The sequence below is a fragment of the Furipterus horrens genome, unplaced genomic scaffold (genome assembly GCF_987537825.1).
Source record: "Furipterus horrens unplaced genomic scaffold, mFurHor1.1.pri manual_scaffold_3, whole genome shotgun sequence".
In the NCBI taxonomy this organism is placed as follows: Eukaryota; Metazoa; Chordata; class Mammalia; order Chiroptera; family Furipteridae; genus Furipterus; species Furipterus horrens.
Genome location: NW_028327173.1, coordinates 138,406,129 through 138,431,509, shown reverse-complemented (window position 1 = coordinate 138,431,509; position 25,381 = coordinate 138,406,129). Strand labels below are relative to the sequence as shown.

The following is a 25,381-nucleotide window of genomic DNA, read 5'->3' as shown; positions in this document are numbered from 1 at the left end:
TGCTTGCTTGTGTCTGGTTTATAACATTTGTGAAGGTTGTGCTTTGCAGAATGTCTAGCCCTTTGAAAATAAATTGCTTCACAGGGAGTTCGTCCCTGGCTGAAAAGCTATGCTGCCACCGAAGATAACCTTATAGCCTTGTGAATTTCTGTTCCTGTTACTGCCAAGACATTCCTGCAGTCCTGCCCAGCCCCCTCTTCCTAAGGCTGTTTCCCACCAAAGAAGAAACAAAGAGACTGCACCAGTATAAAAACCCAGCGTTTAGACTCCATTGTAGGTTGGAGCATGTTAGAGACCTGCTCAGGGTCTGCCCAACTCCTGGCCATTATTAAAAATCCTTTGCTTAACTTTATACACCGCTTCAGAGTGTTCAATCTCGCCTATGTAGCCGTAACACCCACACTCTAATTCACATCATATTTGACTTGACAAAAACTCTCTTTGGGTAAAAATTTTTCTGCCTTTTTTTTTTTTACTTCTTTTTTTAATTTTATTTTTTGATTTTTCAATTACTGTTGTCCCATTTTTCCCCAATTTTCCCCCCCACCCAGCCCACCCCTTCTCCCACAATCATATCCCCCCCATTGTCCATGTCCATGAGTCCTCCATAGACATTCCTTGACTAAATCCTTCCCTCACTTATGCCCCTTCTCTTCCTCCCCCTCCCCCAAATTGACTGTTATTCTGCTCCTTGTCCTATTTAGTTCGTTTGTTTATGTTGTTCTTAAGTTTCCTGTATTAGGTGATATCATATGGTATTTTCCTTTCTTTCCCTGGCTTATTTCACTAAGCATAATTCTCTCTAGTTCCATCCGTGTTGTTGCAAATGGCAGGAGTTCCTTCTTTCTCTCTGCTGCATAGTATTCCATTGTGTAAATGTACCACAGTTTTTTGATCCACTCATCTACAGATGGGCACTTAGGCTGTTTCCAGCACTTAACTATTGTAAACAGTGCTGCTATGAACATAACGGTGCATAAGTTCTTTTGAATTAGGGTTTTAGGATTTTTTGGGTATAATCTTAGCAGTGGAATTGCTGGTTCAAAAGGCAGTTCCATTTTTAATTTTTTGAGGTGATTCCATACTGTTTTCCATAGTGGCGGTACCAGTCTGCATTCCCACCAACAGTGCACTAGGGTTCCCGTTTCTCCACATCCTCGCCAGCACTTGTTGTTTGTTGATTTTTCATGATGCTCATTCTGACTGGTGTAAAGTGGTATCTCATTGTGGTTTTTATTTGCATCTCTCTGCTGGCTAGTGATGTTGAGCATTTTTTCATATGTCTATGGACCTTCTGTATGTTCTCTTTGGAGAAGTGTTTGTTCAGTTCTTTTGCCCATTTTTTAATTGGGTTGTTTGTTTTCTTGATGTTGAGTCATATAAGCTCTTTATATATTTTGGAGATAAGTCCCCTGTCTGAGATATCATTGGCAAATATGTTTTCCCATATGGTTGGTTTCCTTTTCATCTTGTTGATGTTTTCTTTTGCTGAGCAGAGTCTTTTTAGTTTGAAGTAGTCCCATTTGTTTATTTTTTCCTTTATTTTCTTGCCATAGGAGATGTATCCATGAAGATATTGTTCTGTGAGATATCTGAAATTTTCCTGCCTATGTTTTCCTCTAGGACTTTTATGGTGTCATGGCTTACATTTAAGTCTTTGATCCACCTTGAGTTTATTCTCGTGTGTGGTGTAAGTTGGTGGTCTAGTTTCATTTTTTTGCATGTCCCTGTCCAGTTCTCCCAGCACCATTTGTTAAAGAGGGCGGCTCTTCTCACTCCATTTTACGTTCCTTCCTCCTTTATCAAATATTAATTGACCGTAGATTCCTGGATTTATTTCTGGGCTCTCTATTCTGTTCCACTGATCTATATGCCTGTTCTTATGCCAGTACCAGACTGTTTTGATCACAGTGGCTTTGTAGTATTATTTGATATCTGGTGTTGTGATTCTTCCTGTTGTGTTCTTCTGTCTCAAGATTGCTTTTGCTATTCGGGGTCTTTTTTGGTTTCATATAAATTTTTGGAATATTTGTTCTAGGTCTGTGAAATATGTCATTGGTATTTTAATAGGGATTGCATTGAATCTGTAAATTGCTTTGGGTAGTATGGACATTTTGATGATGTTGATTCTTCCCATTCAAGAACATGGTATTTGCTTCGATTTATTTGTATCTTCCTTAATTTCTTTGTTCAATGTTATGTAACTTTCAGAGTATAGATCTTTTATCTCTTTGGTTAAGTTTATTCCTAGGTACTTTATTTTTCTTGTTGCTATAGTAAATGGTATTTTCTTTTTTTTCTCTGTCTCTGATATTTTATTGTTGGTGTACAGAAATGCCTTAGATTTCTGTATATTTATTTTGTACCCTGCTATTTTGCCAAATTCACTTATTATATCGAGTGGTCTTTTAGTGGAGTTTATAGGGTTTTCTATGTATACTATCATGTCATGTGCATATAATGATAGTTTTACTTCTTTCCCAATTTGGATGCCTTTTATTTCTTTTTCTTGTCTGATTGCTGTGGCTAGGACTTCCAACACTATGTTGAATAGGAGTGGAGGGAATGGACAGCCTTGTCTTGTTCCTGATTTCAGGGGGAATGCTTTCAGTTTTTGTCCATTGAATTTGATATTGGCTTCAGATTTCACATATATGGCCCTTATTATGTTGAGGTATGCTCCCTCTATTCCCATTTTGCTGAGTGTTTTCATCATAAATCAGTGTTGTACTTTATCAAATGCTTTTTCTGCATCTATTGATATGATCATGTGATTTTTGTTTTTCATTTTGATTAGGTGATGTATTATATTTATTGATTTGAAAATATTAAGCCATCTTTGCATCACTGGGATGAATCCCACTTGATCGTGGTGTATGATCTTTTTGATGTATTGCTGGATCCTGTTTACCAATATTTTATTGAGGATTTTAGTATCTATGTTCATCAGTGATATTGGCCTGTAGTTTTCTTTCTTTGTTGTGTCTTGACCTGGTTTTGGAATTAGGGTAATACTGGCTTCATAGAAAGAGCTTGGGACTTTTCCCTTTTCTTGGATTTTTAGGAATAGTTGGAGGAGGGTAGGAGTTAGTTCTTCCCTAAATGTTTTGTAGAATTTGCCTGTGAAGCCATCCGGTCCAAGGCTTTTGTGTGCAGGGAGATTTTTTATTACTATTTCAATTTCCTTCTTTGTTATTGGTCTGTTGAGACTTTCTACTTCATCTTGGTTAAGTTTTGGAAGGTTATATGTTTCTAGAAATTTGTCTGTTTCTTCTAGGTTGTCAAATTTCTTGCCATACAGTTGTTTGTAGTAATTTCTTACAATTGTTTGTGTTTCTGTGGTATCAGTCGTGATTTCTCCTCTTTCATTTCTGATTTTGTTTATTTGGGTTTTCTCTTTTTCTCTTGATGATCCTGGCTAAAGGCTTGTCGATTTTGTTTATTTTTTCACAGAACCAGCTCCTAGTTTCATTGATATTTTGAATTGTTTGTTTGGTCTCTATGTAATTTAATTCTGCTCTGATCTTGATGATTTCCTTCCTTCTTCTTGCCCTAGGCTTTGTTTGTTGTTTTTGTTCTAGCTCTTGTAGCTTTAGGGTTAGATTTTTTATTTGAGATTCTTCTATCCTTTTCAGATATGCCTGTATTGGTATGAACTTTCCTCTCAGGACTGCTTTTGCTGTGTCCAATAGGTTTTGGGCTGTTGTGTGTTCATTATCATTAATTTCCAGAAATTTCTTGATTTCTTCTTTGATGTCATTGTTAGCCTTTCATTATTTAATAGCTTGTTATTCATTCCCCATGAGTTTGGATATCTTTGATATTTTTCTCTAAGGTTGATTTTTAGTTTCAAGGGATTGTGGTCTGAATAGATGCTTGATATGATTTCAATTTTCTTGAATTTGTTGAAGCTTGTTTTGTGTCCTATCATGTGGTCTATCTTTGAAAATGTCCCATGTGCATTTGAAAAGAATGTATATTTTGCTTCTCTGGGGTGAAAAGTTCTATCTATATCAGTTAAGTCCATGTGGTTTAGTGTGTTGTTCAACGCCTGTATATCCTTGGTATTTTTTTGCTTCGAAGATCTGTCTATTGTTGATAATGCAGTGTTAAAGTTCCCTACTATAAGTGTGCTGCTGTTAATATCCTTCTTCTGGTCTTCTAGTATTTTCTTTATGTATTTGGGTGCTCCTATGTTGGGTGCATATATGTTTATCAATGTTATATCTTCTTGATGGATTGTTCCCTTAAGTATTATGAAGTGTCCTTCTTTGTCTCTTTTTATTGCCCTTGCTTTGAAATCCGTTTTGTCCGATATGAGGACTGCTACCCCAGCTTTTTTTTCAGGTCCGTTTGCTTGGAATACTTTTTTGTATCCCTTTACTTTCAGTCTGTGTAAATCTTTTGTTTTGAGGTGTGTTTCTTGTAGACAGCAAATATGTGGATCCTGTTTTCTTATCCATTCCGTTATCCTATGTCTTTTAATTGGAGCATTTAATCCATTTACATTTAAGGTTATTATTGACGTGTATTTATTCATTTCCCTTTGTACCTGTGTTTCTCTCCTCTTTTTTCCTTCTTTTTCTTAAAATATTCCCTTTAGCATCTCTTGTAATGCTGGTTTGGTGGAGATGTATTCTTTTAATTTTCCTTTGTCCAGGAAACTCCTTATTTCACCTTCCATTTTGAATGAGAGCCTTGCTGGGTAGAGTATTCTTGGTTGTAGGCCTTTGTTTTTCATTGCTTGAAATATTTTTGACCATTCCTTTCTGGTTTGTAGTGTTTCTCTTGAGAAATCGGTCGATAGCCTTATCGGAGCTCCCTTGTATATTATTTGCTGTTTTTCTCTTGCTGGCTTTAGGATTCTCTCTTTATCTTTGAATGTTGCCATTTTAATTATGATGTACCTTCGAGTGGGATTTTTGGGGTTCCTCTTCATTGGGACTCTCTGTGCTTCTTGAACTTGCATAACTTTTTCTCTCATCAGGTTGGGTAAATTTTCTGTTATTATTCTCCTATCAGCTTTTCTATTCCTCATTCCTCTTCTTCTCCCTCTTTAATTTCAATGACTCAGATGTTGTTTTTCTTCATGCTATCCTGTAATTCCCCTACATCTTCTTCGTACTTTTTAAATCTTTTTTCATTTTGTTGTATTGTCCGAGAATTTTTTTCTACATTGTCCTCTACCTCACTGATCTGATCCTCTGCTTCGTTTAACCTTCTTTTGATGGATTCTACTGTGGTTTTCAGTTCAGAGATTGTATTCTTCACTTCTTCCTGGTTCTTATTAATAGTTTCTATGTCCTTTTTTATGCTGGTATAGTTCTCTGTAAGTTCCCTGTAATTTTCTTGAAGCTGTTGGTAACTTCCTTGGAGGTTGTCGTAGTTGTTTTTGAGGTTATCGAGTATATTGAGCTTCTTCACCACCATAGTTTTGAATTCCATGTGTGACATTTGGGCTATGTCTATTCCATCTACCTCTCTTTCTGGAGATTCCTCTTTCCTTTTCATTGAGAGGTTGTTTCTGCATCTTACCATGTTGGATTCTTCTTGTTTGTTTTTGTTTTTTGGGTTTGTCTGCTCTGACTTCCTACCTTTGTGGTATGAAATTCTTTATAGGAGATCTGGGGGTTTCAGTGGTGCAGTCTTATTGATCTCTTGAGCCTGATGTTCTTGGGTTACCCTTTATGTCATTTGTTTATGCTCTGGTTATATTTCAGATGCTCTTTGGTGGGATCTTCCCTCTGGCTAGTTGATTGAGAGTCACTCTGTCCACTTTGTCTTGAGTTCTTTTGTGGAGATGCTGTTAAAAACATAAACACACAGCCCAGACAGGAAACCCACACCCTCAAAAATATCCCCCACCTTCTATCCCGCTATTGTCAGCAAATGAGCCAGTATTAATATAAATGTAGAGAGGTTAGGGCTTTTATACTATAGGAAGAATAGGTAAGAGTTATTTTTAAGGAGGAATAATATAATTTTTTGAGAGAGGGGGTGATAGATTAGTAATAGTAGCAAGTAGTGTCAAGACTATGCAAGACAGTAGGTAATATTTACATTGTATGTTAATAATAATAAAATAAAAAGAGGGAAGAATGCAGAATATAGTAAGAAAGTGGAATTGTGTAGTATTAGATCTATATAGTAGTTATATTCTATTTATTTAGTGTGAAGGGGAGGCTAAACAAAACAGACAAACAAACAAAAATTAAAGAGGAAGGATGAGAAGGAGAGATGGTATGAAACAAATTAAAGAGATAGTTAAAAAAATTTAATAAAAGTAAAAATTAAATTAAAAATAAAATTTTAAAAAATTAAAATAAAATACAAATAAAAAACTAAAATAGAAATAAAAATTTAAAATATATATATATATATATACAAAAGGAAAAAAAGGAAAGTTTTTACTCAGTTCAGCTCTTGTGTGTCGTCTTCTTTTTCTGGATTCACAGCTGGTCTAATGAGGTGGGCCAGAAGTTCCTGATCTTTGCAGGTTTGGCGCCTGTTTGGAGCCGTCCAAGGAGCTTGTGTGTGCACTAGCCTCAGGCCTGCTGCACCATGCTCTGGGAGTTGGTTTCTCGCCCCTTGGGGCGGGGCCCCGGACACTTGTGCTCAGTGGAAGTGAGCATCTGTAAGTTGTGAGTTGCCGCCGCTCACTGTTCCTGCGTCACAGCTGCCCGCTCTTTCTGCACCTGCCTGGGTGGCATGAGCAGAGCCTGCGCAAGTGGTCTGCGCTCCGGCCTGGTGCCCACTGGGGCTGGCCAGGGGTGTCTGCGCACGGTCTTCTGCGTGCCCAGTGGGCCCTCCCTGTGCCCATTGGGGCACTGATCTTATGTCTGTTGGTGTGTGTCCAAGGGGCACCCAGACGCATGAACGGCGAACTGGTTGCGCACCTGGGCCAGTGTATGAGGGCACTTCCCTGTACGCACCCGCGCTACCCGGGGGGAGGGTTGGGTAATGGGCGAGCACACTTCTGCGCCTGTGCTTCTCAAGAATGTCCTATCACCCCCAACCTTTCCTCCCCTCTCCGTAGTATACAAGAGAAAAAAAATAATGGAAAATCACGTTCTCACATGCACAGCAGTATGCTGTTTCTTGTCTTTCAGCGCCAGATGCCACCTGGTCTTCTCCTGGCTCTGCTAGTGGGCAGAGATCCACTCTTCACCTGATTCCTCTCTTGGGAAGCCTGGAGTTGCTAAAAAGCCTTTGTGCACTTCCAGCCGCAGCTTAGGGAGCCACCCCAGTCAGAAATCCCATCTCGTCCCTTTTTCCTCTGCTATCCTCACTAAACAGGTTGTTCCCAGATGGTTTTCTCTAATCCAGCATTGCCAAGGCTTGACTTCTGCCAGTGTCCAGCTGCTCACTGAGATGTTCTGTCTGCAATTAGCCCAAACTACAGATGGGTCTCTGGAGCCAGAAAGCGCAGCCTCCCCTCACTCCTCCGCCATCTTCTTTCCTGCCTTTGTTTTTGAAGTAACAATTACATAAGTTTGATAATGGCAATATTAACATATTTCTCATGTCATTTGCCCCAAGCATTCAGTTTTTAAAAGTATCACATGAGTTGCTTTTGTTTGTTGAGGACTGAGGAAACAGATCTATGTTTATTTTTTCACACACATTCATAAGTTTTGACTAAAATCTTAGGCTCTATAGGGCCTCATTTTTTTGTTCTTACTGACATTTTTGTCTTTCAAAACTCTTCTATCCACTAAATACATCTATCTTTCTGTTTATTTAGATATAAATACTTGTTTAAATATCAATATCCTGAAGATGTTGCACTGAGAAAGTGGCTATTTCTAAAATTTCATCACTATATTTATTTGCTTATTTTATGGCCAACACATGTGGGGCTGCATAGGTACTATCCATTTTTCCTATTTCCTGACTAATACAACCTCAATTCTATTCTGGTGGCAATGTGCTCAGTTTGAAAAATTAAGTATTACAGCCTCCCTTGCATGTAGGGGTTGTATGACATACTTCTAGTCAATCAGAAGATTTTGCTACCAGAGCTGCAGCTGCCATCTTCAGATGATAGAGTGACTGTAAGCATGAATATATGTACTGAAGAGATTTTATCAAAAAGCCAGGACAGCCGGAATCCCTGCTGGCATCTTAGAGCTGCCTTCCTCTGGACTGTTTATCTCTACAATTTACCTGTGAGAAAAAGAATGAAGTATTTTGCATAAGCTGCTGTTACTTGGGTTTCTATTATTGGGAGCTAAACTTAAGGATAATGTATAGAACCATTCTGGGTCCCTGGATAGATCTTAAGTTTCCTTTTTCTTTTCATCATTCATTTGGGTAAAATGTGGAATAACTAAACTATTTAATGTAAAATGTTATTCTTTCAATTCTGGATTATTTTCTTCTACTGAGGCAGTTAAATGATCATTTTCTAAAAAGTGACTTTGTTTTTATTAAGATGACTTAAAGTGTATATATTGATAAATAAATGGCTTATATTCTTCTTTTTTAATCCTCACTTGAGGATATATTCACTGATGAGAGAGAGATAGAGAGAGAGAGAGAGAGAGAGAGAGAGAGAGAGAGAGAGAGAGAGAGATCAGTTGCCTCCTACATGCACCTTGACTGCAGAATCAAACTCATAACCCAGGTATGTGCCCTGACCAGGATCAAACCCACAACTTTTTGGTACATGGAACGACACTCCAATCAACTGAGCCACTAATAAGGGTGTGCTTATAGTCTTTAAAAGATATGAACATTTGAAATAGGCTGTTAAAAAGAAACAGAAGTTAATAAAAGATAGGTGTTTAAAGCATAATAATTCAACCCCTTTTAGTGAAAATTTATTCTTGTACTAGTGGTAAGCAGGGACCTCAGGTGAGAGATAAAAACATGAATATAGGAGGTCCCTGGGGAAATTTTTCTTGTTTGGGTAGATTCATTAGAGATTCATTTTATTGTATGATATGTCTCTTTATTTCCTTTCTTTCTCTATCCCAAACATCTGCAACAAAAACTGTAAGGCTAGAGCTTGCTGTCAAGAATCCCTCTTTCCTTTAGAGAAAGTACTGATTCTGAGTGAAATAAAAGCACCTGGGAGCCAAATGTACTCCTTCCCACAAAGTGACCACGATGAAAAAGTCTTTTGAGAAGCTGTGGAAAGGCATATGCTATAAGGTTCACTAAAGCTAGTGGCATTTTTTTTTCTAATGCATAATGTAGAGGGTAAGATTAGGTAAGTAGCATGTCTAAAAGCATTGCTCTAAATTATATATCCTTTCCTAAACATTAATTTTTAAACTTCTCGTCCTTCATATATTAGATGAAGTATACATGCTTATCATAAAAAAAGAGGAAACAAATAGATATCAACATAAAAAAAGAAAAAAGTCTAAGTTACCCATAATACCATCACTCAATATTTAAGTAAGCTTATATACTGGTGTTTCATGATATGCCTTTTTCACTCAGTAACATATATCTCCTGTTAAATATTTTAACATAAATCTCCATGTAATTTGTGTAGTTATTTTCTTAAAAAACTGAAAAGTGGATCTCTTACTTGCATTTGTGCTCTATAATATTCATTTCTGAGATTAATACAGCTTTTTGGTTCACATTGTCCTGTAGTTCTGAAGAGAACTACATAGGACATGTCATGGTTTCCATAAGAGGAAGCATATCACAGCAGAATTAGTAGTGATATTGAAGTCAGCAGAACTGATTCCTTATATATGTGACATTGGACAACTTAGTTGATTTCTTTGGGTCTCATCTATGAAACAAATGTGAGAAATCCACTCTAACTACATCACAGAATTTGTGAGAGTGGACTGGGAGAATATGTCAAAATTTTTTGTAAACGATAGTTTTACAAAAGAAAGATATTTATAATATTAACTGAAATCAGTTACATACAGCAGTATGTATAAGATCTTATTTTGATTAACCTCATTTATTCATCACAGTGACAAAAGTATTGTCATTAGTTCTATTTTATAGAGTAAAAAAATCAAGAAAGAAAGGACAAATAATTTGCCTATGAGGTCTGTCTGGAAAAAGTCCAGCCATTGTTAATATAACACAAGAAAGCTTTGCATGACATCCATGTACCCTGGCAGCCAAGGAGAGTGGACTGGAATGCACATGCATGAACAATGACAACTTCACTGTACTAGTCAGTGGGGGTGGTAGATGCCATTAAATGAGCAGGTGTACTGTGCAGCCATTGCATTCAAAATGATTGGGCCAGTACAGCAACAAATCTGCAGCAAATTTTGCACTGAGTTTGAACATTCCTCCGTGGAAACTGTCCAGATGATTCACAAGGCTTTTGGGGACAAATGTAATGGGTGAAGCACAAATAAAAGTGTGACATGAATGCTTTAGAGATGGTAAAGAATCTGTTGAAAGTGGCCCACATTCTGGAAGGCCTGCAACAAGCAGAACACCTAAGAATATTGAACGTGTATGGGCTACAATCAACAAAGATCAGTGGCTGACAGTGTGAGAGCTAGAAGCTGATCTAGGGATTCCAAAAGCTACTGTGTCTGAGATTTTGACATAGGATCTTGACATGAAATGCATCATGGCAAAATTCATTCTGTGGCTTCTGCTACCAGAACAGAAAGAACAATGTGCTGCAGTTACTAATGACTTCATTCAAACTGCTACCAATGAGCCAGATTTCCTTCAGAAGGTCATAACCAGAGATGAATAGTAAGTGTACAGCTATGATCCAAAAACAAAGGCCCAGTCATCCCAATGGAAGTCACCTGGTTCTCCACGCCCAAAGAAGGCGTGGCAAAATCACAGTAAGATCAATGCCATGTTAACAGTGTTTTTTTTTTATTTTATTTTATTGTGAAGGTGCTATCCATCATGAGTATGCACCTCCAGGCCAAACAATTAATAAGGAGCACTACCTCGATGTTCGTCCTCAGTTGAGAGATGTAGTACAATGAAAATGGCCACCTCTGTGGGCAACTATTGATTGGCAGCTTCATTATGACAACATGCTCATCCATGCATCATGTCTCATGAAGAGTTTTCTGGTGAAACATCAAATCATTCAGGTGACTCAGCCCCACTACAGCCCAGATTTGGTGCCCTGTGACTTCTGGCTTTTCCCCAAACTAAAATCACCTTTGAAAGGGAAGATATTTCAGACCATCAATGAAATTCAGGAAAATACAACAGGGCAGTTAATGGCAGTTCCAACAAAGGATTTTGTAGAGTGTGTTGAACAGTGCAGAATATGCTGGGAGAACTGTGTGACGTTCTAAAGTGCCTACTTTGAAGGGGACTGAGGAGTCATTGTCCTGTGTACAATGTTTCTTGTATCTTGTTTAATAAATGTCTCTAGTTTTCATAGTACATGGATGGATACTTTCTGGACATACCTCATTAGCTCACACAGTTAGTGATAGTACTTAGGTTTGAACCCAATCTCTCTGTTAGCTCTTCTTCTCTATGGTAGTAGAAAAGTATTGATCCTGTAGTTAGTTAGCATGACTGGGATCAAATACTATCTCTAAGTAAGTTCCTTTTTGTGCCTATTTCATCCTCAGTGAATTGGACATAGAATAATTCTGACCTGAAATTGTTGGGTTGTCATGAGTAGTACCTAAAGAAAAGAACTTAGAACAGTGCCTGGCACAAAACAAGTAGCTCAAAATGTTAATTCTTATTTCTTTCAATGTTGTAAATAAGCACAGACCCTGTAGTGGTGAATTTGCACTTTGAAACTTGCTAAACTAATAAACAACAGTATGTATAAGATCAGCTTCTCAGTTTTGTTTTGTTTTAATATTTTTTCCCATGTGCCCCATGCTCTTACTTTTCCTGAAATCTGGAACATATATAATGTTTGCCTTATAAATATTACTTTGTGAGTGATTTAGTCCCAATTGAGGGAGATTCAATGGTTGGTGAGCTTAACAAGGGTTTGAAGGCAGTTAATAAACACCATGGCTCATATTTCAAAGTAAAAAATTACTTGCTGCTTTCATTTTCTCTGAGGGAACCATGAACCAGTACAATAATTTTAAAATTTTACCTTGCCGTGTCCCTTTGAAAACTTAAATACTCAGAACCAAAAAAGAGCACGATTATCTCATTGCCATTCCTAATGCTCTTTCTTTCTCCTTGCTTCTCTCTTTGAGATGCAGTTGGCTTTGAAAAAAAAAAATCATATATAAGTTGTAATGGTATGTCAAATAATTTAATGTGGAAAGAATTGTGAACAAATAAAGGGTTCAGGGTTGTAAAGAGAAGGCCTTGAAAAGTCAGTGTCTGCATAAACATATTAATTTAGTAATCCAAGGCAGGGAGTGCTGGCATTATGATGGAAATAGTTCCAACCTTTACTAATTATTCTTGATCCCTTTGCTTATCTGATCTCAGGAAACTTAAAAGTCATGTACTCTAAAAAAGGGTATGGAGTTAGAAAACATCCTCAGTGGATTAGATAACTGAGAGATACATAGCAGAATTCTGATAAGATTCACTAGGGAACTTGACAGCTTCTCACATCAAAGCCTTTAAAAACTGGAAAAGGCAAGGGTGTGGATTCTCCCCAAAGGAGTGAACCCTGCCTATACCTTGATTTTTTAGCCCAGTGAGACCTTGTCAAGCTTCCAACCTACATAACCATAAGATGATAAATTTATTTGTTTGAGCTACAAATTTCTGGTAAGTTGTTACATTACTGTGGCAACAGAAAAGTAATACAGTTATTTCTGGCTTTGTCTGCTCATTGCCCTTACTAAGTTCTTTGTGGGGTTTTCTAAGACCTGGGAGAACATGATTTCCTCCACAGAGGGTTTGGATTTGTGAGTGTCAGGCACTTGAGGACACTATTTGTTAGGACATCCTTAAGCAAAGGCAAAGTCTGAAATTTCCACTATATATACTAAGGCTGCTGCATTTATCAGGATTTCCCTATGGCCCTAACTTCTCAAGGATTATTTTCTCTACTTTTTTTCCCTCCCACTGTACTCATTGTCAATGCAACCTTCCCTATAGTTCACTAGAATTGCAGTGGAAAACATGCTTAGCTTTGTTTTCCACTTTCCTGAAGATATAGCTCTTTGTGTCCCAGCTTAAGATACAGAGCATCTCCTATAAGTCTTTCCATCGAGGGGAGATCCTGGGCCTTACCTTCGGTCTTCTTTGCAAAGCTTTTGAAATGAATGTCAAATTTGCCATGATTGGAAATGCTATCAAATTAATCAATCCCCAGTAGGTAAAAGGGTTGTGTTGTGTTATGCAATAAGGTCTGAGTATTCAGAGCCTGCAGGGACTAAGGTCAGCTTTCTAGCAAAAATTGAGATTCAGTCAATTCAAACAACAGCAGCCTTGGGAATCACAAGGCTCATTAAGCTGAGCAGTGGCCCAAGGGCTATAAAAGCTCTCAGACACAGTTAGAGCCCTAGAAACAAGAACTCTTTCAGTCTGTGCAGTCAGCCCTCAATTAGTGCTTGACTTATAAGAAAGCAGTTAGGCACAGACTTGGCAACTGTGATGGTCATCTGAGTATTTCTCATTTTGCTGGCCTGAAACTATGAAGGGGCTGGGGTATGTATAACAGGGTAACATATCCCTTCCTTAAACCCACATAGCTCCTTATATGCAATGATGAAAGTTTCTCAGATATATTTATTCAAAGATCCACTTACCATCCTTGCTCCTCTTTCTGTCTCTAAAACCATATTTATACCTCCTGTTGTCTGTATTTTTTTTCTCTATATACTCTGACACTCATTTTTAAATTTAAGAAATCGTTAGAGTTTTGTTGTTCTAGGTTTATACACTTAGAAGCATTTGCAGAACAATGAAATTCCCATAACATCAGGGAATTTCTAGGACTGGTGTTACCTTCGAAGTGATTACAAGGTGTGGATAAGATAAGATCAACTTTATATAATAGAAAACATTTGATTTATGCAATACTGTCTTAAGATTATCTAATTCTACAATGGTCCCTCCTAGATCCTATTTTCCATTTCTCAAATTATTTTAGTTGCTTTTTGTGAAATCTTCATTTCTCCCCACATGCAATTTAAAATGCAATAGTTCAAACAAAGCCAAATATGTTTAGAGCAGAAAGATTATGCCATTCTCAATAGGAAATACCATGAGGAGTACCATCTCCAATGAATGATTTCTATTTCTAGGTGTTTCAGAAGAAATTAGAAAACACATAAGATATCTTCAAAAGGAGTTCACATAACACTGAACTCCAGCTAGAAAAATCACTTTTCATTATTGTTTTGGTCAAGTTTCTTTTTCTGAGAATTCTCTTAGTTCAAAAGAGGCAAAAATAAACAAGCAAACTAACAAAATATAACACACTCTATTTGAGAAAAACAAATTTTACTCTCATTCTTAATATTTTCTGCATAGTTCTCTTAGAAGGAATTCAAAACTATGGTTTTGAATTCCATGTCTGACATTTGGGCTATGTCTATTCCATCTACCTCTCTTTCTGGGGATTCCTCTTTTCTTTTCATTGAGAGGTTGTTTCTGCGTCTTACCATGTTGGATTCTTCTTGTTTGTTTTTGTTATTTGGATTTGTCTGCTTTGCCTTCCCACCTTTGTGGTATGAGATTTTTTATGGTAGATCTGGGGGTTTCAATGGTGCAGTCTCTTTGATCTCCTGAGCCTGATGTTCTTGGAGTACCTTTTATATCGTTTGTTTATGCTGTCTGGTTATATTTCAGATTTTTTTTGTTGTTGTTGTTAGGATATTCCTACTGGCTTGTTGATTGAGAGTCACTCTATCCACTTTATCTTGAATTCTTTTGTGGAGATGTCAGTTCAGCCTTTGTGTGTTGTCTTGTTTTTCTTATCCACAGCGGGTCTAATGAGGTGGGTCAGAGGTTCCTGTTCATTGCAGCAGTGCGCCCCCCACTGCGAGTTCCTTCGGTGTCTGTTGGAGGTAGCCAAGGTGTCTTTGCAAGCACTCCTGTGAGCAGGTAATGTGGCCCAAGAGCCCCCTCAGGCCTGTCGCGTAGCGCCCTGCGAGTTTCCCAAGGTGGCCAAGGGATTTAACCTCAGGTCTGCTGCACTGTGCTCCAGGAGTTGGTGTCTCGCCTGCCAGTGCTGGGCCTCAGACACTCATGTATAGTGGAAGTGAGCGATTGGTGCCTATTGATGTCAGCGAGGTATTTTTGCACTTGTGCGCCCCTGCTCACCCAAGGCTGCTGGTGATCTAGCCTCAGCGCAGTGCTCCGAGTGATTGTCTGTGAGTCGATGCTGCCTGCTGTTCCTCACGTGCCACTGTTCACCCAGGGCAGCCGGGGAGCTAGCCTCCTTGCAGCGCTCTGGGTGTCTGTGAGTCACTGCTGCCTGCTGTTCTGGCGCCACAGCCGCCCACCTTTCCTGCACCCGCCTGGGCGGGTACGAGCCGAGCCCGAGAGAATGCTCTGCATTCCAGCCTGGCACTCAGGCCTGGCTCCCATTGGAGCTTGCCAGGGTCAACTGCGCACAGTCTCCTGTGTATCCAGAGGTCCCTCCCTGCGCCCGTTTGGGCACTGATCTTATGTCTGTTGGGGTGTGTCTGAGGGGCCCCTGGACTCTCGGCCCTGCGCACCTGGGTCAGTGAATGATGGCACTTCCCTATGCACGCCCGCAACCCAAGGGGAGGGTTGGGGAGTGAGCGCGTGCACCTCTGCGCCTGCGCTCCTCAAGAATGTACTATCATCCCAAACTCCCCCCCCCCCTGTAGTTCACAAGAGAAAAATATAAAGAAAATAATTACGATTTCACTTGCTCAGCAGCACGCTGTCTCCCGTCTTTTAGCGCCTATGCTGTCTGGTCAAGTCCTGTCTCTGCCAGCCAGCAGAGATCCGCTCTCCTCCTGACTTCCATCTGGGGAAACCTGTGGTCGCCAAAAAGCCTTTGTATTCTTTCAGCCACGGCTCGGGCAGCCACCCCAGTCAGGAATCCCATTTTGTCCCTTTTTCTTCTTTCACTTTCTTCACTAAACAGGTTGTTCCCAGATGGTTTTTTTCTAATCCAGCAGTGCCAAGGCTTGACTCCTGCCAGTGTCCAGCTGCTCACTGAGATGTTCTGTCTGCAATTAGTCCAAACTACATACGGGTCTCGGGAGCCTGAGAGTGCAGCCTCCCCTCACTCCTCCACCATCTTCCTCTCCTAAATCATAGATTTTCAATTTAACCAATACAACCAAACATTTCTTCACAAAATCCTCCAAAATGTTTAATACCAGTCAATAAAAAATAAGACTCACCCCAATTACATTGCCATCACCAAAGCAAAATGTAGCACCGCTATTTCCCTTCAAGGGATGGGCTATCACTTCCTATGTGCTACACAAGCATACCAAATAATCTCTCCTTACTAGACTAACACCTGCGTAATAGTCGCTCTAACACTAGATGCCTCTATACTAAGCCCCCAGAAAATAGCCACTTCCGAGGCAATCCCCAACCTTGGCTCCTTCCTTGAGACCTCCCTCTTGTCCCACCCCCAACACAAACGAGACCAGCAGTAGTTTGAGTTTAGCGGACATACATACAGAAACCCTATCCTTAAACAACCAGGAATAGGGCACTCCATATATAAAAGTTTCCTCTGGTTCATAAAAATACCTCAATTTAAAAAAGAAATTAGTACTAAATCTCTATCTCTTCAAGCAACTTAGAATGCCACCCTCCAAGCTCTAAATAAAACAACAAAAATTCCTGAACAGCCTAGCAGATGTAATGCTCCAAAACAGGAGGACCCTAGGCATCCTCGCAGCTGAAGCAGGGAAACCTGTGCCATACTAAACAAAACTAGCTTTTTTACATTAACAATACAGGCATTTAAAAAAAATTACAAGTACTTAAAAAACACATTGACATTATTGCCCACGCTAGGAAATGGGCATATGGAAAATCCTGGCTCAAAAACTACCTCTCATATTTCTTCTCTCCCTTCAAAGCAATCCTATTACCTCTAATAACCCCACTGCTTCTTCTATTATTCCTCACCTTTTGCCCTTGCTTCCTCAAACTGCCAGTTAACTTTATTCAAAAAATGGCCCAATCCATAACAGTCTCTACCATCCATAATATACTATTATTAATATCTTTCAGATATCAATCCATGGCAAGAGACGGCCCTCGAGCCAACAGTCAACCCCCTCCCATCACCCTAACTCAGCAGGAAATTGTTATAGAAGAGAGATTTGATGACCCTTCTCCCAACCGGTCTCTGCCACACAAACCCACTCTGCCACCCCCCAAAACACACCCCACCCCTCACCTTCTTTTATTAAAACAGAAAGGCTAGAATGACAGCCTCGGTTCCCATGCCCTCCCCCTGCCCACCTGCAGCTGCTTGGAAGATAGTGATATTTTGTTCCGGAAGTTCCCCGCAATAGCTGGGTGCATCAAACTGACCCACGTTTGGCCTTGATCGGCCCATCATGCTTGCAGCTGTGAGATAAGCAGATGATGACTAAATTCAATAGTTTCCTTTTCCTTCCCCCTATAAAACAAACCCCTCCTTCCCTAGAAGTCTGGAGTCGGAGCCACTCAAGGCATGGCTCCCTCCCTGTTTGCTGATTCCCTCAATAAACTTCTTTTTGGCTTTCTGAGCAACTCTGTTCTTACAGTATAATTTTTTTGCATGTATCCGTCCAATTTTCCCAACAATACTTATTAAACAGACTCTCATTACTTCATTGATTTCCCTTGCCTCCTTCATCAAATATTATTTTACCATATAAGCATGCATTGGTTTCTGGCTTCTCTAATCTTTTACATTGATCTGTATGCCCATTCTTGTATCAGTACTGAGGTGTTTGATTACAATGGCCTTGTAATATAGTTTGATATCAGGTATTGTGATACCTCCAGCTTTATTCTTTCTCAGCGTAGCTGAGGTTATTCAGGATTTCTTTTGGTTTCATATTAATTTTTTTAATATTTGTTATAGATCTGTAAAATATGCCATTGAAATTTTAATAAAAAAATTATTAAATCTATAGGTTGTTTTGGGTAGTATGGACATTTTAATGATGTTTAATTTTTTCCAGTTTATGAACACGGTATATGCTTCCATTTAATTTGCATCTTCTTCAGTTTCTTTCTTCAATATCCTACAGTTTTATGAGCACAGGCCCTTTACCTCCTTGGTTAAATTTATTCCTTGGTACCTTATTTTTGTTATTTTATTTTTGCAATAGAAAATGGGATTGTTTTCTTAATTTCTCTTTCTGATAGTTCATTACTGGTATATAAAAATTCCACTTATTTCTAAATATTAATATTGTATCCCCTGCCATATTTGTTTATTATATCTAATAGGTTTTTGGTGGAGTCTTTAGGGTTTTTATGTACAATCATATCACTTTGCAAGGAATGACAGTTTTCCCTTTTTAAAAAAATTTGGTTGCCTTTTATTTATTCTTCTTGTCTCATTGTTGTGGCTAGTACACCTAGTGCTATATTGAATGAGGGTGCTGAAAGCAGACATCCCTGTTTCTCATGATCTTAAGGAAAACGCATTTAGTTTTTGCCCACTAAGTTTAATATTGACTGTGTCTTTCATATATGGCCTTTATTACATTGAGGTATGTTCCCTCTATGCCCACCTTGCTGAGAGTTTTTTTTTTTTTAACAGAAATAGGAGCCTAGTTTTATTAAATGCTTTTCTGCATCTATTGATGTGATCATGTGGTCATCATTCATTTTGTTTATGTTGTGTATCTCATTTATCAATTGGTGAGTATAGAACAACCTTGCATCCCCAGAATAAATCCTAGTTGATCATGTTGTATGATCATTTTAATGTATTGCTGGATCCATTTTGTGTATATATTTTTAAGAATCTTAGCATCTGTTCATCAGGGATATTGGCCTACAATTTTCTTTCTTTGTAGTGTTTTTTTTTTTTTTTTTTTGGTTTGGAATTAGGATAATGCTAGACTTGTAAAATGAGCTTGGGTGTTTTTCTTTCCTTTTTAAAAAATTTATTTTAATTGTTTATTCTATTGCAGTTGTTCCCCCTTTTTCTGCCTTCATCTACCACCATCCTGCGCCACCTTCTACCTCCTTAAGTAAATCCCCGTATTCTTGTCCATGTGCATGGGTTGTGCATGATGTTCTTTGGTTAATCTTTTCACTATCTTTCATCTCGATTCCCCCCAATTCTTTCCTGCAGCTGTCAGTCAGTCTGTTTCATGTAGCTATGCTTCTGTTGCTATTTTACTTGTTAGTTTACTGTGTTCGTTAGATTCCACATATAAGTGAGACTATATGGCTTCTGTCTTTCACCGACTGGCTTAATTCACTTAGCATAATATTCTCCAGGTCCATCCATGCTGTTGCAAAAGGTTAGATTTTCCTCTTTTTTTACTGCTGTGTAGTATTCCATTCTGTAAATATGCCACAAATTTTTTATTCGCTCATCTACTGATGGACAGTTCTGCTGTTTCCAAGTCCTAGCTATTGTAAATAATTTTGCAATGAACATAGAGGTGTTATATTTTTTTGAATTAGTGTTTTGGGTTTCTGTAGTTGAATTCAAATAAAGTGAGAAGGATAGGTGTTCTTCTTTGAATGTTTGGTAAAATTCACCTGTAAAACCATCCAGTCCAGGACTTTTATTTGTTGAGAGTTTTTTTTATTACTGCTTCAATTTCACTAGTTGTAATTTGTTTATTAAGATTCTCTGATTCTTCCAGATTCAGTTTTGGATGGTTATGTGTTTCCAGGAATTTATCCAAATTGTCCAATTTGTTGGTATATGGTTGTAATATTTTCTTACAATTCTTTGTATTTCTTTGGTGTCTGTTTTTAGTTCTCTTCTTTTATTTCTGATTTTATTTATCTGGGTCCTTTCTGTTTTTTTTCTTTATGAGTGTGGTTAAAGGTTTGTCAATCTGGTTTACCTTTTCCACAGCAAGCTTGGTTTCATTGACCTTTTATACTGTTTATGATCTATTTCATTTATTTTTGCTCTCATTATTATTTATTATTTCCTTCTACTCCTTTGGGATTTGTTGTTGTTGTTGTTGTTGATGTTGTTGTTTTCCAGTTTCTTTCAGTGAAAACTTAGATGGTTTACTTGAGATTTTTCTTGTTTCCTGAGGTAGGTCTGTAAGGCTATGAATTTCTCTTTAAGACTGTTTGCACTGTGTCCCATAGACTTTGGGTTGTTTTGTTCTCATTTTTATTGTTTCAAGGCAGCTTTTGATTTCTTCCTTGGTCTAATTGTTAACCCATTCATTGTTTAGTAACATGTTATTTAGCCTCCATGGTTTTGTAAGTTTTTCAAGTTTTTTTTTCTTGTGTATCATTTCTAGTTACATACCATTATGGTCAGAGAAGACATCTGATATGATTTCAATCTTTTAAAATATATTGAGATTTGCTATGTTGTCTATCCTAGAAAATGTTTCATATGCACTTAAAAAGAATCTATATTTTTCTGTTTTGGGATGAAATACTCCAAAGATATCAATTAAATCCATCTGATTTAATGTGTCATGTACGGCCACCATTTTCTTGTTGATCTTTTTGCCTGGAAAATCTTTCCAATGATGTCAATGGGGTGTTAAAACCCCCTAGGATGACTATATTACACCAATATCTTCCTTTATGTCAATCAAGAGTTCCTTTACATATTTAGGTGTTCCTATGTTGGGTGCATAAATGTTTACCAGAGTTGTATTCTTCTGTTGGATTGTCTTTTTGTCATTATGTAGTGGCCTTATTTGCTTTTTACCTTAGCCTTTGTTTTTAAGTCTTTATTGTCAGGTGGAAGTATTGCTACTCCAGATTTTTTTCACATTTTCATATGCATGGGATATCACTTTTCATTCTTTTACTCTTACTCAGTGTGTAACTTCTGTTTAGAGGTGGATCTCTTGTAGACAGCATATATGTGGGTATTGATTTATTATACATTCAGCTACCTTATGCTTTTGATTGAAACATTTATTCCCTTTCTACTTTTAATGATTATTGATAGGTACATATTTATTGACCTTTTACTCTTTTACCTCTGTTCCTATGCTTTTAAAATTTTTTGTTTATTTATTGTTTTTCTATTACAGTTGTCCCACTTTTCCTCCATTTCTCGCCCCCACCCACCCAGGCCACCCCTTCTCCCACAGTTAATCCCCACCTCATTGTACATGTCCATGAGTTATTTATACTAATTCCTTTACTAAACCCTTCACCTTACTACTCCCCTTCACTTCCTACCCCTCTCCCCCATGATAACTGGTAGTCTGCTCCTTGTTTACATGACCCTGGTTAAATTTTGCTCATTTGTTTTTGTTGTCCATTAGTTTCCTGTAGATGATATCATATGGTATCTGTTTTTCATTGACTGACTTATTTCGCTAAGCATAATTCTCTCTAGTTCCATCCATGTTATCGCAAATGACAGGAGTTCCTTTGTTCTTTCTGCTGCATAGTATTCCTTGCATATATATACCACAGTTTTTTGATCCACTCATCTACAGATAGGCACTTAGGTTATTTCCAGCACTTGGATATTGTAAATAGTGCTGCTATGAACACAGGGATGCATAGGTTCTTTTGATAAAATACAGGAATCTCTGTATCAAAAAGCAGTTTCATTTTTAGTTTTTTGAGATAATTCCATAATTTGTTCCATAGTGGCTACACAAGTCTACATTCCCACCAACAATGTATTAGGGTTCCCTTTCCTCCACATCCTTGCCAGCACTTGTTGTTTGTTGATTTGTTGATGATGGCCATTCTGATTAGTGTAAAGTGGTATCTCATTGTGCTTTTTATTTGCATCTTTCTGATGGCTAGTGATGTTGAGCATTCTTTTATATGTCTATGCACATTCTGTATGTACTCTTAGGAGAAGTGTTTGCTCAGGTCCTTTGCCCATTTTTAAATTGGGTTGTCTGTCTTCTTGGTGTGGAGAAGTATAAGTTCTTTATATATTTTGAAAACCCTGGCTGGTTTAGCTCAGTGGATTGAGCGTCGGCCTGCGAGCTAAGTGTCGCTGGTTCGATCTTCCAGTCAGGGCACATCAGAGAAGGAAAACTCTGACTCCAAAAAACCTCCGCTGCCTTGCGGCATACCTCTTCAGGGGAAAGGCTAAGGGAGTAAACCCCGACAGAAAATCTGGAGCCGGAGTCCCTAAGGCGGTTTGACGTTGTAGTCAACACCGGCAACTCCTGCGGCGCACCTGAAGCCAAGCTGTATTGACTCCGTCTTTCCCTTGGACCCTTCAGCTGCGAAGAGAGGGGGGGTCTGCTGCATGGGCAACAGCAGACCCTCCATATCACCCTGCCCAGGCTCTGTAGCTTCAGCGTCATCGCAAGATGTCGATTCAACACGGGAGGAGACAGATACGATGTCACTCCCGAGTCGGACTGCACAGCCATTCTCGGCGGTGCAGATAGACTCTTAAGAAGCTACACCATCGTCTCTCGAGACGGACGGCTGCCGACGACGACGAGTTCTCTTAGAAAAACTAGAGAAGAGCTGCTCGCTCTTACACAAGGAGTCTTTGTGTAAAGAGATTGGTTTTGTTCTCCCCTCTTCATGCTGCATTTGGATCTTTTCACAAAAACTTTCATAACCTTGCTCTCCAGGCAGGTGAAGAGGATGGTCACACAAATGGAAAAGTTTCTTGGGCCCAAAATCTCTCTTCTGCTTGTTTATCTTGAAATAATGTATACAGAGAAATTTCTTGGTATTAATTTTTTTTCTTTTTGAAATTCAAGTACTTTTCTGCATTGTCTATGTAAATCCTTGACACCTAGTTTGAATAACAGATAACTTTCCCTGAATCATTTGAGAGAACCAAGTGCAACATGGAATAGGTAACTGGGACTGAGGACAAAAATACAAATTTTGTCTTGCTTAATATTTTGCCTAGAGCTAGTTCTAGATTGAAAATCTCCTAATCTGGACAGACAGCACCTACTAATTCTTAAATACTTCAATGGAAAAAAAAAAAGGTATCAATGTTTTCTGATATTTTTATTTGTAACTCAAGATATTCCCACCTCATTTGGGGGTGAATGTAGGTATAGAGCAGGAGTAATGGATAAATAGTATCTTATTATGTTCTTTGTTTCCCTTAAGTGTATTTATGGTGAAAAGTCCAAGAGTAGCATGCCTCCCACTTCCCCTATTATCCTTTCCTACAAAATGGGTCATGGTGAACCTCTTTTGTACATGCTTTAATGGTATGAATCATCGCCTTTTGGTAATTAGTGTATTCCAGCAACTGTCCTACTCATCTTGAGTTTGCTGATTCTTTAAACTTTAAAGGTAAAGATTTTATTTTTTCTTAGTCTCTAAAAACTTCCCAACATTTGTCACCTGGGATAATAAATAAAGAGCATGAGTTTTATTTCAATTCTTCTTTAATAATTTATTTCTTAACATGCACATTTATAATAACTACTAACCTTTGTGCAATGTACAGTACAAAATAGTCTTTCTTCAATTTGACATATTATTATGCAGTAAGCATTGTGGTGTGAGTACATAGACAACTAAGGAATATTTCCTCACTTTGAGGAACTTAGTCATTTTGGGAGTAAGCATATGTTGCTCAAAGGCAGATTACATTTGATTCTCAAAGCCACTTTGGGAGATATTATTATCCCTATATTAGACTGAGTAAACAAAAAATAAAGCTCAGGTTTAATATCTTGCTTGAGGTCACTCCGTTGGTGAGTTAGACCTGGGCATTAAATCCAGATACTTCATTCTGGAACTCTTGTCCTTAAAGAATATAATTCTGTTTATTTAAAAAATGGAGTGATTTTCATGCTCTCATTACCTCATGCCCAATCATTGTCTCCCTTCCTAGTTTCTTGTAAATGCAATTTAAAAGCATTACAAGAAGAGTTGGAAGAGATGCAAAATGTTTCTATTTATACAAAAAATGTACATGTCTAACCTCACAAAACTTGCTTACTTTTTTTTAACCTTGGAGTATGATTTATAAACACCAGACTCAAAATATGATGACTTTTCTTTTTTTTTTTGTTTTGTTTAACATAGATCTCTTTTACTCCAATTTACTGCCTTTTTTTTTTTTTTAGGTCACTTGGTATTCTTGACTTCATAAAAACAGAAAATGATTCAAAGGTGACAGAATTTGTTCTTCTGGGTCTGTCATCCTCTTGGGAGCTGCAGCTATTTCTCTTTCTAATATTTTTGTTGTTTTACATGGCTATTATCTTGGGAAACCTCTTGATTGTGGTAACAGTGAGAGCTGATGCTCACCTACTTCAATCTCCTATGTACTATTTTTTGGGCCATCTGTCCTTCATTGACTTATGCCTGAGCTGTGTTACTGTGTCAAAGATGTTAGCGGATTTCCTACGGCAGGGCAAAATCATCTCTTTTTCAGGATGCCTGGCTCAGATCTACTTCCTGCACTTTCTGGGAGCCAGCGAGATGCTTCTGCTGACAGTCATGGCCTATGATAGTTATATTGCTATATGTGATCCTTTGCACTACTTGACATTCATGAACCGCCAGCTCTGTTGCCAGTTGGTTTTTGCCTGCTGGTGTGGGGGTTTCATCCACTCTATCACACAGGTCACACTGGTCATCCAGCTGCCCTTCTGTGGCCCCAATGAACTGGACAACTTCTACTGTGATGTCCCACAGGTCATCAAACTAGCCTGCATGGACACATATGTGGTAGAGGTACTGATGGTCTCAAACAGTGGGCTGCTGTCTCTTGTCTGCTTCCTGGTCTTGCTCTTCTCCTATGTTGTCATCCTCATTAGCCTGAAAACTCATTTCCACCAGGGCCAGAGCAAGGCACTCTCTACCTGTGCCTCCCACTTAACAGTGGTCAGCCTGATCTTTGTGCCATGCGTATTCATCTATCTGAGGCCTTTCTGCAGCTTCCCTGTGGATAAGGTGTTCTCCATCTTTTACACAGTGATCACACCTATGTTAAACCCTCTCATCTATACACTCAGAAATGCTGATATGAAGACAGCCATGAAGAAGCTGAGCAAAAAGCACATGGCATCCTGTTGCCACATTAAAGGATGAGCAGGAAGAGGTGATTTAGAAAACATACTCTTTCTTGGGACACTGTAAACTCATCCTGTACCTGAGTACATTCATAAAACCAATTTGGTGACTTTGGTAGAAAAGAAAAGCCAGAATAAAAATTATTGCTTTTGATTATTGCATTGCTCTTGATTATAGTTGGAGGTATAGGTGACTGTTTCAGGTATTAAATATCAAGCAGGGAATACAGGAGTGTTTGCTGCCTCACAAATAACAACAGTAATTAATCAAGTACTAGAGTCAAGAGGACACCTTGAAATATCAACTCTTCTATTCTTTGTCTAATTAATAGTCTTCCTTTATTTAATTCATTTTACTTTTACACTCTATTCAAATGAAAGAA

The 25,381-nt window shown here is 38.4% G+C and overlaps 1 protein-coding gene across 1 annotated transcript in view; it reads left to right on the top strand.

Moving 5' to 3' along the window:
• Nucleotides 1-25,017, top strand: part of LOC150016106 (olfactory receptor 4Q3-like) — a 34,949-nt gene extending 9,932 nt beyond the window's left edge. Inside the window, exons 2-4 of the mRNA XM_090268326.1 lie at nt 13,082-13,221; nt 14,839-14,958; nt 24,048-25,017. Coding sequence (XP_090124452.1) covers nt 13,082-13,221; nt 14,839-14,958; nt 24,048-25,017 — 1,230 coding nt within the window. The remainder of the gene's footprint in view (nt 1-13,081; nt 13,222-14,838; nt 14,959-24,047) is intronic.
• Nucleotides 25,018-25,381: the final 364 nt, after the last annotated feature.